Consider the following 18,623-nt stretch of genomic DNA (forward strand, 5'->3'; position numbering starts at 1 on the left):
TCCGAAGCAGCCTTTTGCATTTTTCTCAAGGAAAAAGGGACAAGCCTGGGTCAGCCCTTGCGTGGGTGGGTCGTACCCCGGCAGCCGGGGACCCACGGGGACCCACCCATCACTTTCAGGAGCGTGACGGCAACTGGTGAATCATCACAATGCGAAGTGGGAAAACAAGGGGCACCTGGGTGGCTCGTGGGCTAAGCATCCGACCCCTGATTTTGGGTCAGGTTGGTAGAATCAGCCCTGAGATGCACGCATGCGCGCGCTCTCTCTCTCAAAATAAATAAACAGTAAAAAAAAAAAAAAGGGAAAACTAAGGCCCGGGGGAGATGGCTGTTTGCCAAGGTCAGACACAGAGGCAATGGCCAAGAGCAGGATTTGAATCCAGGTTATCTGTCAAGACCCGTGAGGGGGACGGGCTTCATGTCACCTAACGTCCACTTAACGGCGGACAAACATATGGACGCCGGAATGAGTCACAGTGGCCACTGACTGATCCGACTCTGACCATTTTTCTCACCTGCAACCTCCAGTCACCCTGAGATGGAAATAGTACGATAGGCCTCCGGAGTGAAAACGACCAAGCATTTGACTACGCGATCCAGTTGTCGCATGTGTCTTACTTCCCTACATCTGCCATAACAAATTAGCAGAAACCGGGAGTCTTAAAATAGTAGAAATTTCTTCCTTCATGGTTCTAGGAGCCAGAGACAGAAGTCAAGGTGTGGCCGGGTGGTTTCTGTTCGGTTTATTTAGTTTTGAGAGAGAGAGAGAGAGAGAGAGAACGAGCGGAGGAGGGGCAGAGAGAGGAGACACAGAATCCGAAGCAGGCTCCGGGCTCTGAGCCGTCAGCACAGAGCCCAGTGCGAGGCTGGAACCCATGAACCTTGAGACCGTGACCTGAGCCGAAGTGGGACACTTGAGTCACCCAGGTGCCCCTCTGTCTTTTTAAAAAACGATGTTTATTTTTATTTGAGAGAGGGAGAGAGAGAGAGAGAGAAGGGGAGGGGCAGAGAGAAAGGGAGAGAGAATCCCAAGCAGGCTCTGCACTGCCAGCCCAGAGCCCGATGTGGGGCTTGAACTCATGAACTGTGAGATCACGACCTGAGCTGAGATCAAGAGTCGGACGGTTAACTGACTGAGCCCCCCAGGAGCCCCTCTGTCTCTGTCTTCACGTGGCCTTCTTTCCATGTCTGTGTTCATTTCTCTTATAAAAACACCTTCATTGGGTTTGGGACCCACCCCATTCCTAATCCAGGATGATCTTACCTTGGTCCTTACCTTAATTATATCTGCAAAGAACCTATTTCCAAAAAAGGCCATATTCTAAGGTTCCGGGGGGCTGTATCCTGCTCAATCCGGGGCAGCAGGGGAGCAGGACTCTCCCCCCCCCCCCCGGGGGCAATGGGGAGCCACAGGTGTGTGAGCAGGGGCAGGATGAGGTCTGACCTACATGTTAGAAATCCCTGCAGCCCCTGTGTCATCCGGGCCTGCCTTCCCTTGCCTGGATGGTACTGTCACCCCCCTTCCCAGCAGTCCCTATGGCAGCCATAGGGCTTCTTAAAACTTAAAAAACAATCATGTCCTTTCATTGCTCAAAGGTACCATCACTCTCAAAACAACACCCTCTCTCCTCACCCCAGCCCACGAGTCCCCATGTGGCCAGCCCCTGTGACTTCGCGTCCCTCCTTACTCCATATCATCCTTACTCACCTACCTCTAGCCGCGGCCTTTTCGCTGCAACTTGAACATTTCCGGATTGTCCCACCGCAGGGCCTTTGCACATGCTGTGCCCTCTGCCTAGAACACCCTTCTCCCGGTTCCTCCCAGGGCCATGTCCTCCTTCCGCAGGTCCCAGCTCCAGTCTCCTGATCTCTCAGCTAATACTCTTTCCCATCCCTGTGTGTCCACCTGCTTGACTTCTCCAAGTTCCTACCACTTCCGGTAACTTCCTATTTGTTCACAGGTTTGTTTTCTCACTACAGGGTGGGTATCTGCCAACACAGCACCGGCAGCAGGAATATAGGGCAAGGTGTGCAGCATACAGGAGGCGCACAAATCCTTAAAGAAGGGAGAGCAGGAAGTGGGACAGAGGACAGCGGAGCCACGATCCTAGTGGGAGGGGCGTCTGGGGAGGAGAGGGGCTGGGTGGTGTTTGGAAAGAGCCTTGCCGGAAGCAGGAGGCCCACAGCCAGGAGCAGTCTCACCCCTGTGCCTCTCTCTCCCCCCCGAGCGTGCTGTCCAGCTGGCGGTGAGACCCAGTCTGGGTGGGGTGACATGAGCTGAGGGTGATAGGGAACCATCAAGGGTACGTGAGCAGGGGCAGGATGACGTCAGACCTGTTGACAGGAGCTCCTGTTCATCCAAGTCATTTTTGCTGGTGTGTTTTCTACTACAAACGTGACTTGTACAGATCGTAGACTGGTCTCAGTTAAAACTTGCAAACCGCTTTAAAAACAACAAAACCCCCAAAACTCAGGTCCTCACAAAACATTTTATTCCCGGAGGGCCCACTCCCCAGTCCTCACTCTGCCGAGGTACCCCCTTCCTCCCTCCCAAGCACAGCTCCGAAGCCTACAAAGTCCAAGCCCCCCGACATCTGCCCAGAGCCAGCAGGGCTGGGGTGGGGGGGTATCACTCTTCTGCTTGGATCTCCCCAATCCAACATACTGGGGTGGGGGCCGGTCTTGGGTCCCCAGAGCTCAGAGACATCCAAGGGCTTGAATCGCCCCGTTCTCTGGGCACCGGGGTGAGCGCGTGTGTTGATCTCGTTCCCGGAATTTGGGGGGAGCACAAATATGGGAGCTGGGCTCTCTCGGGGACTCCAGAAAGTCCGAGCTCTCACAGCCTGAGTCAGACAGCCGTCTGCCTCCTCTGCCCGACATTTCCACCATTAGAGCAGGGAGGGGGTGGTCCCACTCACGGGGCTCTCCAGCCCCTTCTACCATCCGAGGTCAGAGGTGGGCAGAGACCCCGGGGTGTGTGGGGGGGGAGGCAGAGGGAGGGAACAAAACCCCTTTCCCAGCCAGCCAAATACTTCTCACTTCAGCTGCACATGGACCTAGGGTTCCCAACGGACCTTGAACCATGGCTGGAACTCACCTACCATTAAACCACTGTGGCTTTACTACCAAGGAGGGCTTGGCCACCATGGAAGGTCCGTCCCATGATCAAGGTCGGAGCTGGGAAACGGGACCTTGACTCAGAAGTGCTTCTGCAGTTGGCTGCCCTGGGAAGAGATTGTCCCCCTTCAGCTGAGAGGCTAGGGAGGATGACGGAACATGGGTTCGAGGACCGGGTGGGTTTTGCAGGACGTCTAGGAGTTTGCCAGCTAGACTAGTCGCTCATCAAACCCGCCCTGGCGCTCCGCTGTGCCCGGCCCACTTGGGAGAACAGAGCTTTCTGCTTTCCGGGAGGAAGATGCAGCCCCTTCCAGTGGGGGTGGAGACCAGAGCCTAGAGGCTGCGGGCCCTGATCCCACCTCAGTAGACCTGCATCTGCTGGCCACAGGTGAGGTTGGGTCGGCTCAGGGCGTCCCACATGAGTAGCATCTCGTATGGCAAGAAGCGATGGACCAGCAGCAGCTCCCGGTAGAAGCAGGGGTCAAAGGAGGATACGCGGGCCGAGGGAGCCCCAATGCCAGCTGTGCGGATACCGCCGTGTGAGGCGGGCTTCAGACCTTCCTGCTTCAGGCACATGCCCAGGAAGACATCATCGATAGGGAAGAGGTCCAGTGTGGAGGCGGCCCGGCGCAGGGCAGTGGCCGTGAAGCGGGACAGCAGGAAGCCACCCCCCCCACAGTAGGGAGGGTACTGCTCCTCCTGTGTCACCACTGTTGGCACATAGTACTTGCTCCAGGGAACCCGGATGGGGCCCACACTGTGGATCAGTTGCCCCACAAAGAGGTGGCGGTCGGGATTATGGTCCCGCAGGTAGGAGACCATGTTGTCTGTGTGTGCGAAGACGTCATCATCCCCATTGAGCACGAAGCTGGCATTGGTGCACCGAGTCTCCTGCCACTTTAGGAAGAGCACCTGAAGGCGAGGCGGACAGGGCACACGAGCTTGAGGGCTGGGGCAATCAGCTGTGGGTCCCGGCCGGCCGCCCAGCCCAAGGAGCCCAGACGAGGCTGTGTCCCCGGGCCAGCTAGCATGGGTTTGAGGCCCCACCCTGAGCTTCAGTCTCCAACCTTCCGGACAGACCTCATCAGAGGACCTGTCTCCGGGAGTGTTGGGGACCTGTGGAGATGATGCTCAGTAAAGCGCCAATAAGTGCTGGAAAATTGTCACATTTACATTTATTGTAGCTCCTTCTGACTCTGCCTGGCCAAGCACTGCTGGTAAATAGTTACTCGTCTGTCTATTATTTAACATCTACCTTCCCCACCAGACTCTAGGCTTCCCCTGGGGTGGGGGTGGACTGTGTCTCTCCCGTGTTATCTCCCGAGCACCCAGTGTGGGGTCATCGCTTCGTAGGTACTGGATTCAGATTTGTCAAATTGACATTTTTACATGCTTTTGTGTTTTGAATGAAGAACGTGACAGGTTGAGAGGCTCTGGCCCTCTAACCGCCTTAGCTTCAGTTTCCTCCGTAATAACTTTTGCTGCAACGCCAGGCACCACCCTGCCTGGAGTCTCTCCTGCAAGCAGGGGTGATCTTCAACCCCATCTACCGATGAGGAAATAGAGGCTCTGCAGATAAAGTGACTTGGACAAGGTCACACAACAGATACGTAGCAACTTAAGGTCTTGAGCCCAGACCCGTCTGTGCCAACTGTAAGCAGGGACCTACACTGGGTCCCCTTCGACTCCTGGGTAGGTCCTCAGAGCCTCTAATTCTAATCTCATTCTAATTCTGGTCTAGAGAATGTCGGTGATGGTGTGTATCAGAATGCTAGAAGCTCGGAGCTTCCTAGTGGGGCAAGTGAAAAGGGAAGCAGGAAGCATCCTCATAGCTCTCAACGGATAAAGAGGGAATTCTTTGGGTTTCTGGGCCATTTCTGAGGCAGGGACGTGAGGAAGACCAGGTCAAAAGCGGGGGGGATTCCGGGCACACCGAGCCTGGGAGGCTCACCTAAGGCTACTCCTTATCTGGGTCAAGGCAGGGTTCTCTCTACTTCTTGTGGGTTCTGGTCCACCAAAAAGGTCTTTATTGAGCACCCGTGGCACAGACGTGGGCCTCACGGGGAGACAGAACAAGTCAACAAGATGTTCTGTCCAGCGCCCCGAACCCCCGCTCGTCATCTGAACATCTGGCACTGCTCTAGAAGCTTTGTAAATATGATCTCCTGTAATTCTCGTAACAGCCCTGGGAGGGAGGTGGGCAGATCCAAGCAATCCCATTTCCTTGATAACTATGAGGAAACGGAAGCCCCGAGTGGTAAATGATTATCAAGCAAGCAGCAGAGCATGAATTCAAACCTAGGGCATCAGGCTCCGAGAGCCAGCCGGGCTTGTACATCGGGTCACCCTGCCCTTTCCCCCCCCGCCTCCCTTAGCGACTCCGATCGCCGATCGCCGTGAGGGCAGCGAAGAAAGCGGGGAGGGATGGATGGGGACTTCTGGGCCCCTGGGCCCCTCAGAGGAGGCGGTGGTGAGGGGGCAGGGAGGAGGGGGTGGCCCTCATCAGGTGACTCCCCGCGGGCTCACCTGTTTGAGCGTGAGGTTGAAGAAGGAGTCATGGAAGTCCCACTGCAGGATGTCGCCGTGCGCCTGTGCCTCCAGTGCCAGCAGCCGGTTGACCTTGCGAGCCTCCAGGGGGTTAGGGGCCGTGCCCACCAGGAAGAGGCGGCGCAGCGGGGCACCCCGCACCTGGCGCTCGCGGCCCCAAGTGCGCCGCACCAGCTCCCGCCGCTCGTAATTCCTGGGTGAGGATTTGATCACCAGCAGCAGGAAGACGGGCGGTGCGCACTTGCCCAGGGGCACGTCCTGCAGCAGCGGGAAGTCACGGCAGTGCTTGTACAGCAGGAAGTCACGCACCTGCTGTGGCTGCCCCTTGAAGTTGGGCAGGGTGGCCACGGAGGCGTTGGCCCTGCAGGGGGCGGGCGGGGGGCGCGGGGCGGGCCGAGAGGGTAGAGAGGGCCAGGTCAGGGCCACGGGGTTGTCCTGGGGCTCCTTCAGGCTCTGGAAGGCGGGCGATGACATGTACAGACTGAAGAAGAAGAGGGTGACGATGCTCAGAGCTACAGGCAGGGCCGCCTCTGTGCTGCGGGGCCGAGAACATCTCATCCTGGCCGGCCTGGTGGTTCCTGGTAGGAGTAACTACCTGGTTAGGTAGGCACTGAAGATACCAGACGGGTCAAGCGCCTTCCCTGAGGTACCTGTGGACCCCAACACCTGGGTGCAGCCCTACAGTCGCTCCGGTCGGTACGGTATCGAAACGCACCCTCTCCTATCCCCCCCACACCCCACACCTCCTCCCGCCCCTCAACCCACGTTGGCTCTGACAGGTGCCCAGGCCCTGCGGGGGATTAAATCCTTACAGACAAAACCGAGGCCTGGAGATGCCAAGGTGAGCCTCCCAGGCTCGGTGTGCCCGGAATCCCCCCCGCTTTTGACCTGGTCTTCCTCACGTCCCTGCCTCAGAAATGGCCCAGAAACCCAAAGAATTCCCTCTTTATCCGTTGAGAGATATGAGGATGCTTCCTGCTTCCCTTTTCACTTACCCCACTAGGAAGCTCCGAGCTTCTAGGATTGCGAGATCGTGACCTGAGCTGAAGTCGGACGCCTAACCGACTGAGCCACCCAGGCGCCCCCGGGAAGCCCTCTTTAACCCCTCGGGAACACTCCTGATTCTGTCTGGCACCTGTAGCTCTGTCTACCCCTCTCTGGTCCAGTCTTGATCCCGCGGGGGTGTCTGCGTTTAGCTTTGTCTTTCTAAGACTGGTGACTTCCTGAGGGTCCCTGAATTGCCCAGCAGGGGGCAGACACATGGGGGAAGCAGGGAGTGTTTGAATGAATAAATTCATGAATAAAAGTAAATTCATGAAGGTTCTCTCTGGTAAACTCTGACTCATCCTCCGAAACCCCAGCTCTAATGTCGCCTCCTCCTAGAAGCCTTCCTTCCCCGTATCCAGGCAGAGCCCTCGGTCTCCCTTCCAGATCCCTTTCCCGGGCTTCCCTGGATTCCCTTAATGTCCTTTCGTCTGGAGAGGTAGTGTCTCTAGTGTTTTTCAGTCCTAAATGTGAAGGTCTGTTTTCCGGCGCAGCATGAACCTACTGGATGAGACCCAAGGCAGGACTCACCCATTCTCAGATGCGTGGTCGTGTTGACTCACCCCAGAGAGGTACAGACTCCAGAGCCCCACTCCTGGGTTTCAATCCCGCTGCCATCACTCCCCGTGCGTCCTCTATACCCTGGGCCTCGGTTTCCTCAGTTATAAAAGGGGACATCTGGGGCGCCTGGGTGGCGCAGTCGGTTAAGCGTCCGACTTCAGCCAGGTCACGATCTCGCGGTCCGGGAGTTCGAGCCCCGCGTCAGGCTCTGGGCTGATGGCTCGGAGCCTGGAGCCTGTTTCCGATTCTGTGTCTCCCTCTCTCTCTGCCCCTCCCCGTTCATGCTCTGTCTCTCTCTGTCCCAAAAATAAATAAACGTTGAAAAAAAAAAAGGGGGGGGGGACATCTGAGCCACCTCCAACTCACAGGACTGTGCAAGCATGAAGGGAGCTCCCAGCACCTGGCACCTAGTGGGCACTCAACGAGTGTTTGTTGAATGAATACGTGGACCTCAGGACTTACCTCAGGCTGCCTGTGCTGTTCTGGGGTCTCTTTGTTCTGCCCACCGGCACCTGGAAGATGTGAGGCAGTCAGTGGATTCCGGAAGTCTCCCCCTGCCCCAAGCGACCCCACCCGGCTATGGCCTGGAAGCAAAGAAGAGAGCAGCTTCCCATTTCCATCTAGAGCCGGGAAGGGTGCCTTCCTCCTGGATCCACGAGGCCATTTCCCTAACGTGTCTGCACGCTGCCCGGCCAAGCCCCTCCGGCCAGATGTCTCCCGGAAACAGGGCTCAGATCTTACCCCACAGGCTCTGCTGTGTGACTTTGGAAAAGAAGCCTGCCCTCTCTGAGCCTCCATGTGAAACGGGGAGAATTAACCCCACGTAAGAGTTGTTTTTGTGGGGGTTTTAACCTCAAACACGCTGGGTATGATCCTGCATCAGGATTTTTGCACAGATTATTCCCTCTGCCTGGAATACTCTCCTCCAGACGTGCACACGGTTCCCTCCCTCACACCTTTCTGGTCTTTGCTCCAACGTGCCCTCCTCAGGACACACTATCTCACTAGCAGCCCTGGTCCCCGACCCTGTTCTCCTTTTTTTTTTTTTTTCTTCCATGGCACTTTACATCTCCTAAGATATATGATGAAACTTGAAAAATGTGTTGTTTCTCAGGGCCCCCCGGGGGGCTCGGTCCGTTCAGCGTCCGACTTCGGCTCAGGTCATGATCGTGATCTCGCGGTGCGTGGGTTCGAGCCCCGCCTCGGGCTCTGTGCCGACAGCTCGGAGTCCGGAGCCTGCTTCGGATTCTGTGTCTCCCTCTCTCAAAAATCAAGCCAAACATTAAAAAGTATATATATGGTTTCTCATCCATCTCCGCCACCAGAACATGAGCTCCTGTCTCGGTCCCCATCTTATTCCCAGCCCCCAGAACTGTGCTTGGTGTGCAGTAGGCGCTAAATAGGTGCTGAACGGACGAGGAACGAATGAACGCTGGATTTCCACAGGCACGGGGTACCTAACCGTCTCCACTATGGAACCCTCGCTCTTGAGGGCGAACAAACGCCAAATTAAAACCTCACTGAAATGACACGAGGTGACAAAAGGCACAGGAGGAAATGGGGCCTGGTGGCAGGTGTGGCTTTTGAGGTCTGGCGGGCATGCCAGCTGGATGTGAGTGGCACAGAAGAGCCAGGGTGGCTGAGGTCTGGGGGCAAGGTCCCAGGGGAGGGAAGGGCAGGTGCACGGAGCTGGCGGAGCCTCAGCAGCTTCAGGACCCTGTCCGCGGGTGGCATAGGGCCTGTCTTGTCGCTGCGACATTCCAGCTTGGCTGCCAGGCCGGGGGGGGGCGGGGGGGGGGCGTGGTTAGGCTGCTGGAGGGCAGGTCTGGGAGACCCCAAAAGGCAAATAACCTTGGGATAAAACCGTGCACCGATGGATGAGGCCCAAGAGTGAATGGAATCCCGGAAGGACATTTTCCCCGAACTGAAGAGAGGCCTGAGTTTAGGATGGACGACGGGAAAGGTGTGGTTCCCAGGCAAACCCCGAGCTACAAGGATAGAAAACGGGTGCCTGGGTGGCTCAGTGGGTTGAGCCTCTGACTCTTGGTTTCTGCTCAGGTCACGATCTCGTGGCTCGTGAGTTCGAGCTCCGAGTCAGGCTCTGCACCGAGAGTGCGGACCTTGCTTGGGATGCTCTCTCTCCCTTTCTCTCTGTCCCTCCCCTGCCCATGCTCGCTCGCTCTAAAATAAATAAGTAAATTTTGTTTAACCTTTATTTATTTTTGAGACAGAGAGAGACAGAGCATGAATGGGGGAGGGGCAGAGAGAGAGGGAGACACAGAATCGGAAGCAGGCTCCAGGCTCTGAGCCATCAGCCCAGAGCCCGACGCGGGGCTCGAACTCACGGACCGCGAGATCATGACCTGAGCTGAAGTCGGACGCTTAACCGACTGAGCCACCCAGGTGCACCCCCCCGCCCCCATCTGCAGTTTAGAGCTGAAATCAGGGATTTTCAAACAGGTGGTTCAGTCCCCAAGATACACTTGGCAACATCTGGAGACATTCCTGGCCGTCACCGTTTGCAAAGGGTGGAGGTATGGCGCTGTTAATGGCATTAAGTGGGTGGAAGCCGGGATGCTGTTGCAATTAACATCCTGCAGGATCTAGGATAGCCTCGCCTCCGGATAATCCAGCCGCAAACGTTAACATTGTCAAGGCTGAGATATCCTGGTCTAAACCAAGAGAAACCCAGAACAGAGAACTCAAAACGAGGGAAGATTAGAAGTGGAGACTCAGGGTGGAACACAAAACCTTGCGCTGGGTTTTTATACAAATTCATCATATGGAGGAGTTTTGCGCTCTACTGTTCTTTTTTCTAAGTTTGTTTATTTTTGAGACAGACTGAGCACAAGCAGGGGAGGCACAGAGAGAGAGGGAGACGGAGAGAATCCCAAGCAGGGCTCAAACTCCTCATCGGTGAGATCGTGACCTGAGCCGAAACCGAAGAGTCAGACACTTAACCGACAGCCACCCGCATTCCCCATTTTTTTCTCCCCAGGTCTAAGGTTTCTCTCAATGGAGGGATTCTGGGGCGCCTGGGTGGCTCAGTCAGTTAAGCGTCCGACTTCAGCTCAGGTCATGATTCAAGGCTTGTGAGTTCGAGCCCTGCATCTAGCTCTGTGCTGATAAGCTCAGAGCCTGGAGCCTGCTTAGGATTCTGTGTCTCCCTCTCTCTCTGCCCCTCCCCCACACATACTCAGTCTCTCTCTCAAAAATAAACACTAAAAAAAAAAAAAAAAAAAATTAAACAGGGATTCTGCTGCTTTACCCTACCAGCCCAGCCCCCATGAGGTTCCTGATTAGGGTCTGAGAGCTCAAGTTCGAGGCAGAGGAGGGAGACCCACTTCCCCTCCTCCCTATAATAGACCTCCATTAATGTATCCGAGACCCCCTTCCTTTTGCCATCCACCAAGGCAGAGGAAAGAACTTCTGGGCCTCCCTGTCAGCAAGGCTGAGAGCACATAAGATTTACTGGTCTAGTAAACCTTGCTGGGTGCCGCTGTGGGTGGTGCCCCAGGTAGTGTAGTCACGGGTCTGTCCTTGTGGGTTTGGTTATTACTTCCTCCAAGCTACTGAGCGGCAGCCTGAGGCCTTTGTTGGGTGGGCCAGGTAGCTGGTGAGAAAGAAACTCCTCGCAGGCCTGGGTCCAGTTCCCTGACCCTGCTCCAGTCCTCACTGTACAGAATGACTGGATTTACAGAAGTCCAAACAGCCTCTAACTCAGTAAAGTCCATGGGCTTTGAATAACCCTGGGGAAATCACCACCCCCGTTTCATAGATGGGGAGGCGGAGCTCACAGTTATCCCAGGGTGGCCCAGTGGGTACCTCATGTCACCACAGAAACAACCTGCTTTGTCTCCAGGTCCTTCAGTCCTGAGAAGGGTCTCAGCAGCTCTTATCCCCCCAAAAACCGATAATATGAAAACCGTTCATTCATTCACGCATTCTTTCATTCATTCAAGAAATAGGTCTGGGGAACCTGAGAAGCCTCAACCCTGGGCCCGGCCCCCCCAGAAGCTCCCAATCTGGGGGAGACAAATCCAGGTACCTGTGGGATCAGGCCTGGGGCCAGAAGAAGGGACCAGGATATTGAAGCTAAGGCTTTGAAGGATGCATAGGAGCTCACCGAAGGGAATTCAGGTAGAGGAAAGAGCAAACGGAAAGGAATGGAAGGGAGAGAAAACAGGCCTATTCAAGGTATCGTCTGTGGCTTATTTTGCTGAAAAGCAGAATTTGGGGAGGGGGTGATTTCCGAGGCTAGGGAGTGGGGCCAGACCCTGTAAAGACCTTGAATGCCAGATTGAGAAGTGGGCTATCTCCCGGAGGTCGGGGGAAGCCACAGAGGGTATGTGAACAAGGAGTGGGAAAGCCCGATTCGTTGCTGAACCCCAGCCCCGAATTGACCTTGGCCAGCCACTTCCCTTTGGACGAGGCGGTGCTGAGCCCCCCGACACCCACCCGCAACGAGGTCACTTGGAATTGGCTTTAACCACACTGGCTGTGTGGTAACCACTCAGTGACCTCGTCACTGTACTGGCTCCTTAGGTGCCCTTAGAGTCCCTGCTTGCAGATGGGGACACTGAGACTCAGCGTGAAGCAGAATTGGAGCCCAGGACTCCGACGGGTGGAGTCCGTCTATCCTATTCTTCCCGAGATGCAGAATTTCTGGGAGATTCCCCACCCGGACCTCAGAGCCTTCCAGAATCTGTCAAAGGAATCACGCACTTAAACATCTGACAAAGGACAGACCACCGGAGCCCAGGTCAGCCAACACTCCGCTGCTGGGCCACCCTGGGTGCAGACAGGCGAGTGGAACCTATGAACAGGTATAACTAAACCAGCCCCTTTCTTCCGATGTTAACACCAGAAGGAGGTAATTCGTCTTGTAGCATCCTGATTAACACTGTGGGAGAAGGGCGGGCCCATGGGTGGGGCACCTGATCAGCCTGGGAACTCCTGAAGGATAATAAAGATAATAAGAAAAGATAGAAAGGTCAAAGCCTTGGGGGAAGGGCATCTTGGGCCGAGGGCTTAGCAAGCGCAAAGGGTCAGACCCCAAATGTAAGGTGCCGAAGGCAGAGACAGGGAGGCCCTGTGGCTGGAACGGGGCGACAGGAGGGAGATGAGGGGGGGTTGTCAGACCATGCCAGGGGGAGGGTGGGGGGAAACGGGGCAGGCCACGAAGAACCTCTTATGTTGGCACATGTGAGGGGCAATGGGAACCACGGAGGGGGTGGTTGAGCAGGAGAGGGAAAAGATCGATCTATGCCTTTAAGAAGCCCCCTGCGGCTACGGAGGGGACAAGGACAATCAGGCAGGAGTAGAGGCCAGGCAGCAACCAGGCAGAAGAATCTGGGGGCCTGGACAGGGGCTGGTCAGCGAGGTGCAGGGAGGGGAGCGGATTCAGGAAAGACGATGAAGGGAGTCATCAATGGGTAAAGCCCATGGGAGGCGGAGAAGGAAGGATCGGGAGGAACAGTGTACAAAGCCTGGGAGCCTTTCCCATGGGATGTTCTGGGGCAGTGGTTGACTTCGGTGTGGTGTCCAGCCAAGAGCTGTGGGGACACGATGGCAAGTAAACCAGGAAGGCCCAGCAGGTATTTGACGGAGGAGCACATCTTTCCACTGCTTGCCCACGGCAAGGCCTCCTTCATGCTTCTTCCCTGCAGATCAGACACAGCGGCTGTGGACAGAGTCACAGCAGTGACATCTGGGCTGACTCTCAGGGACCCTCACTGCCAGACCAGCTGATCCTGCTCCTGGCTGTTTGCCTTCCAGACACACTGGTGCGATTTCGCCATCACCCAGAGCCTGCGTCTTCTAGTATACACGGAAAAGCCACTTGTTTCAACGTTTTCAAGATCCAAGAGCCTCCCTCTGGGGTGTGGCTGCCAGGTATGGGACCTCTCAGCTCCCGTCCCCCCGCCCCTAACGACCATTGCCTCCTGGTCTGCTCCAGCCGCACCAGCCTTGTCAGCTTCTTTCAGCCCTGCCACAGGGCCTTTGCACCTGCTTGACTTCTGCTCTTTCCCCATTGATCTTTAGGCTCAGCCCAATGCTGCCTTCTAATTTTTTTTTTTGTTTATCTTTGAGAGAGAGAGAGAGAGAGAGAGAGACAGTGTGCGTGCGAGTACAGAGAGAGACAGGGAAACAGAGGATCCAAGGCAGGTTCCTCGCTGTCACTGCAAAGCCCGATACGGAGCTTGAACTCACAAACCGCGAGATCATGACCTGAGCCGAAGTGGGACGCTTAACTAACTGAGCCACCCAGGTGCCCTCAATGTTGCCTTTTCAGAAGGGCCTCAACCTCCCAGCTAAAACACCCTGCCCCCAGCTCTGATTCTCTCTGCCGTTCTCACCACCACTGCACGTGGGAAATCTACTCACTTCTCTCCTGTTTATCTGCCCAACCGGCCTGGAGCCCCAGAGGTGGGGCCAGGTGTCTCGCCCCCCGACAGCTGTGTCCCCATGTGACGCTCACTGGCTGTTTGTTGAACGGGGGAAAAAGACAACGGCCCACACATCAACAATTTCCTCATGCCTCATTTCAGCCCAAAGCCCGCTGCACGTGACAGGTGCCACGGCCCCGTCTGCCCTACAGGCCTTGGGGCACGACGGCGATTCAGTCATGGTGAGTTAGCAAGTGCCCGTAGAGCAGAGACAGGACCAAGAGGTACTAATGCACTAAGGAGCCAAATCTCCGCAGCGCTGAAATACTCATGATACGTTTAATGAGCAAGAACCCCGACGTTCGTAACTGTTAATGACCGGCTAAACACGCGGGAAGCACCCAGGAGTTCTAACATACGACGGAACACGTTCGCATTCGTGATGCATGAGTGAACATGAACACAAATGACAATGAACATGAACCAGCCACTGAAGGGTCCTGAGACTGAAATATACAGTCGCTGGGTGGCCACGATTCATCGCAGAAGGGGCTGATCACTCAGCAGAATTCATTCATTCGTTCGTTCGTTCGTTCGTTCAGGACGCCTGCTCCTGTGAGACCATGGCGGGCCCGCCTGACACGGGCTTGGAGGGTCCCATCAAATCAAGGGGACTCCCCGCATGATGCTCCCGCTTCCCAGATGACGAAACTGAGGCCCGGAGAGGGTGAGTCCTGGACCGCTCTCCGGGCCCGTCAGACCCACTCCCTGCCCCAGTCGCTGGGTCTCAGTTTCTGAATCAGAGAAGTGAGGGCTAAAACCCTCGCCCAGCAGCCGGGAAGACCGACAGCCCCCCGAAGTCGGCTGTGGCGGCCCCGTCGGTGGACCCAGGGCCGGTAGCGGGTCCCTTCTGGGCCTCATCTGCAAAGCCGGATGCTGTCAGCTGCTAACCCATGGCTCACTTCCCGCAGGCGAATGAATACCGGCCTCACTGGGGTCTTCCTCATGCTGTACTTAACTTGACAAGGCTCAGCTGGGATTCTGAAAAGGGCATGGAACGTTCTGGGACTTCCAGAAGGCAAGGGGAGGGGCAGGGGGGGTGGTGGTGACAGGAGAACCCCAGTTGTGCACACGGCGACCGGGGTCCTGAGACAGGCTGTAAGCCAAACCACACATTTAGGAAGCGCCAACAAGGACCAGTTAACATCCGCGTCGGTGACCGTTGTCACATACACGCTGTGACTGCTGAGCCACCGCCGAGCACCTAGTGTGTGCCATGCCCTTGGTATACGTTCTGGGCACGCGGCCAAGATGACTGCAAGAAACGCCCGTGTTCACGGAACTGATGTGTGAATCAGGGGCAGAAAGGCAGTGAATGCGACAGCTTTCTAGAGAAGTTCCTGGAAGAGACTCAAGGGTGGGACTCAGGGTATTTGCAGGAGAGGGTGTGAGGCCCCGGCCTGGGGCGTGATCCCTGTGACTGTCCTTGTGAAGCCCGTGAACTACCTTCCAGGCAGACCTAATCTCCAGTTCCCAGGTGATTGAGTTGGGCCCAGAAAGGGAGGGCTCATCCCCCGCCCCCCACCAGAGGTCACACATCCAACCAAGGCCAAGAGTGGTTGCTAGGATTTGAACCCTGATCCGCTGGACCCTGATCACTGATTTCATACCAGCTAGGCCTCCCAGTAATGATGGACCGGTCCCTTTTTGCAAGAAATAGAAGTTATTTTTGTAAGCAGAGCGGCGGGGGGGGGGGGGGGGGGGGGGGCAGGAAAAAAGGGCTCGTCCCGGATGGCTCCGTGGAGGAGGTGACCTGGGAGAGCCCACCTCAGAAACTGCTCAGGGTACGTGGGATGGGCCAGGTGGGGACCTGCGGCCTCGAACTAAATGCCGGCCCTGCCCCAGCCGAGCCTCAAAGGACATCCTTGGACTTGTTTCCTAGATGGAGGAATCGAGGTCTCATGGGACCTTCCTCTGGGGGCCTCCCGAAAGCCCCCCCACACCTTCATGCCCTCCTTCAGTCAGGATTAGAGTTAATACCTGTTAACACCTCTTAAGCCCTGTGTGTGGTCCCATTTGGACCACCTGCTCTCCACCCACGACACCTGCGACTGGCAGGGAGGGCTTTGTTGGCCTGGTTTTTTATGGATAGGGAAACTGAGGCACAGAGCCCTCATCCAAGGAAGGTCATGTAGGACCTCAATCCCTGCCTGATGAGGCTTCCTTTAGTTTGCTGTGCTGGTAGTGAGCTCCCCATGACGGGGATCCCATCAGGGGGCCGGATCACAGTGGGTAGCCTTCTTGATTCATGGGGGGTGGGGGGACAAGTCACTGTCCCACTCTGGGCCTCAGAGGCAGTGGCAGGAAGAGAAGGCGTCCAGTAACACCTTCCCTCCTCCTCCAAGGCTCACCTAGCCCAGCCCTGGGGTTCCTGGGCCAAGGAAGCCTGTCTGAATCCCTCAAGCTCTGGCCTGGAGAAGGGACGTTTCGAGGCCCCTCCTTGGTTCCCCCACACCCAGGGCACCTGGAAGGAATTGCCACACCCGACGGGTGAGGGAGAAAGGGAAAGGTACCCATCTGGGTTGGACGAACAATCCTCTCACTTGGGTTGAGTGGGGCCCCCGCTGCCCGACGCAGGGTCCACACCTCTTTCTCCAGACTCCTCAGCCCTTGCCCGGCCGGGTGGCCGCCTTAGGAACCCGCAGGGCGGTGCGAGGACGCCGTAGCCCCAGGGCTGGCCCCAAAGCTGGGCTACAGGAGGCTCTGGGGGGGAGGGGAAGTGGGAGAGCTCAGTTTCCCCATCTGAAAAATGGCCATAAAAAAACTCGCACCCCCGGGGAACCTGGAAGGGTGGCTAATGATACAGTAATACTTAATATAGTGACAGCTGGCTTTCCCTGGATGTCCACTCACTGCACGGCTGCAGTGCGAGCCCACGTACTTGACCCTCCCCACAGTCCCCTCCAACCCGCCCCACCTTGACACATAGGGGAACGGAAACTCAGAGACCCAAAGTCACTCTCTTGAGGTCCCCGAGGGGTCGGGGGCCCCCGTCATAAAAACTGCCGCTGGCCGGACATCTCGGGCAACCAAATGGAAGCTGAGTCATTGTCCTAGTCAGTCAGGGAGGTGACACTGAGGTGCGTTCAAAAACCAGGGGCACCCTGCCCAGGCCACCGAGCCAGGCATTGGCCGAACAGGGAGGGTTGGGAACCCCAGAGGGAGCCGTGAGCTGAGGTCCCCAGCGCCTGGGAAGGCTGGCGGTCAGCGGCGGTTCCCTCAAGAAACAATAAAAACCCCAGCCTGGGCACCAGGGTGCTGTTCCTGACAGACCCTATCAGTGCGCCAACAATCTCGACACAAACGAGACATTCAGCCCTTTCCTGGGAAGTGGGCGTTGGGGAGTGGGGACAGGGGTCCAGGGACGCCTCCCTATGTCCAGAGTTGCGACGGGACAGTGCCAGGCGAGGCTTCCTTGCCCGCCAGGCTCGAGCCGGTCTTGGAGACGCCGGCGACGACTATCACTGATGGGTGAGGGCCACGGAGTCATTGAGACCTGGGGCTCCGGGATCTCCCGGCATCTTGAGGGTAAGCGCGGTGGAGACCCGACCCCAGGGACCTGCCTGGGCTTCCCTAGAGCCCCGACTTCTCCTCTCCCCACCCCGGAGGGCCGCCAGGTCCTCAGGGGCCCCCAACACTCACCCCGGACCACGGTCCAGCCTCTGACCTCTTGGCTCCTCTGCGCTGCGAGCAGGAGGGAGAGCTTCACCTGCGCGCGAGCCTCCGCCTATACCTTCCTCCGTCCCCCCCAGGTTTAATTCCTTCCTGCCTCCTCCCAGCCTCACCTCCCTCCAGGCTCCCCACTCCGCGCCTGGCCGAGCTGCTTAATAGCCCAGTAGAAATTCACCCCGCCGGCCCCTCCCTTCTTCCCCTCCCGACCCCGCCCCTTCACCTCTGCCCGCCGGCTCCCACCTCAACCTTCCTCTACCACCTCCTGCGCGCCCTCTCGGGGCTCTCAACCCCAATTGGGTCCCGCCCTCCCCCCACCCGCCCCCGCCAGCCAGAGAGTGAGCTCCCCGCGGCCCGGGGGTGTGCAAGCAGCGCCTTCCCAGCCCCTGGCACGGGGCCCCGTGCAGGGTTGATCCACCCTGTGTTCGATGAAGAGATGATGGAAAGGGCGACAGCAAAGCAGGTTGAGCCCAAGGGGCTCCTCGGATCTCTGCAAGGGGTTTGAAGACTCCGCAACCCGAAAGCCTGTCCTGAACCCACAGCCCTCGGGATGGGAGAGGTTCTGGAAGTTGGAAGTCGGATTTGAAGGTTCTTGCGGTTGGGGTTGGTAAAGATCCGAATCCTGCCTCACGCCGCGTCTGAAATTTCTAGTCTTGACACGTTGGGGTCGGGAGCTCTGGTTTGGGGGAGAACCAGTTCCGTAGGTGTGAACCAGGTGATGGTTCGAGTCACCCCCTGCCTCTCCGCCCCAAGGAGGAAAGGGGGGCGCGTCCTGGGTGGGTGTGACTCAGTTTCCTGCCGCCGAAAATGGAGGAACTAAGCCCTGGCTCTTTTAGTTGGGAGAGGTCTGGGGAGCAGGGTCAACACAGAGCACGTGCGTCACCTCCATACACTGAGGGTATGAAGGGCCATTGCATCAAATGTCACTGCACCAAACGTGGGCATTTCATGCTGCACTGGGTGCCCACCCACACTTTCTTGCTAGGAAAAATGCTGTAACTTTGGAGCCTGTTGAGGTCAATTCTCCCCGCCCCCCCCCCCCCCCCCGGGGTTGGGGGTGGGGAGCGTCAGCTCAGGCTTCAGTTTAGGTTCCTTGCTTTTACCTTATGGGGTCCCTTGGGTTTTCTGAATTCATGGGCCGCACAAGGAGCTGGCATCGGGTGCCTGATCTGGAGGGAGCAGCCCCTCCCTTCTGCAACAGACACTTCCTGCATCCCTTGCCCTGGAAACTTACTTA

The 18,623-nt window shown here is 57.0% G+C and overlaps 1 protein-coding gene across 8 annotated transcripts; it reads right to left on the bottom strand.

Moving 5' to 3' along the window:
- Positions 1-2,972: 2,972 nt before the first annotated feature.
- On the bottom strand, positions 2,973-18,506 carry B3GNT3 (UDP-GlcNAc:betaGal beta-1,3-N-acetylglucosaminyltransferase 3). 8 transcript variants are annotated; one of them, XM_086698658.1, is made up of 4 exons: positions 18,490-18,506; positions 7,731-7,780; positions 5,643-6,244; positions 2,973-4,028 (listed from the first exon to the last, which is right to left on the bottom strand). In XM_086698658.1, exons 3-4 carry the CDS (start codon positions 6,219-6,221, stop codon positions 3,477-3,479), a joined length of 1,131 nt encoding a protein of 376 aa, XP_086554784.1. In that variant the 5' UTR covers positions 6,222-6,244; positions 7,731-7,780; positions 18,490-18,506; the 3' UTR covers positions 2,973-3,476. The 8 variants fall into 8 exon arrangements, with proteins under 8 accessions (XP_086554784.1, XP_086554780.1, XP_086554778.1 ...); XM_086698654.1 differs by lacking the exon at positions 18,490-18,506 and adding an exon at positions 17,503-17,543 and having other exon boundaries at positions 5,643-6,241; XM_086698652.1 differs by lacking the exon at positions 18,490-18,506 and adding an exon at positions 17,360-17,496 and having other exon boundaries at positions 5,643-6,241.
- Positions 18,507-18,623: the final 117 nt, after the last annotated feature.

The sequence above is a fragment of the Puma concolor genome, chromosome A2, assembly GCF_028749965.1.
Source record: "Puma concolor isolate L17-30 chromosome A2, mPumCon1.1.hap2, whole genome shotgun sequence".
Lineage (NCBI taxonomy): Eukaryota > Metazoa > Chordata > Mammalia > Carnivora > Felidae > Puma > Puma concolor.

Bases quoted from the DNA above. Each gene is read 5' to 3' on its own strand.
- B3GNT3 (XM_086698658.1), bottom strand. From the start codon at position 6,221: ATGAGATGTTCTCGGCCCCGCAGCACAGAGGCGGCCCTGCCTGTAGCT. The intron at 4,029-5,642 runs GTGAGCCCGCGG...CCTCGCCTTCAG, and splicing joins TCAACCTCACGCTCAAACAG to GTGCTCTTCCTAAAGTGGCA.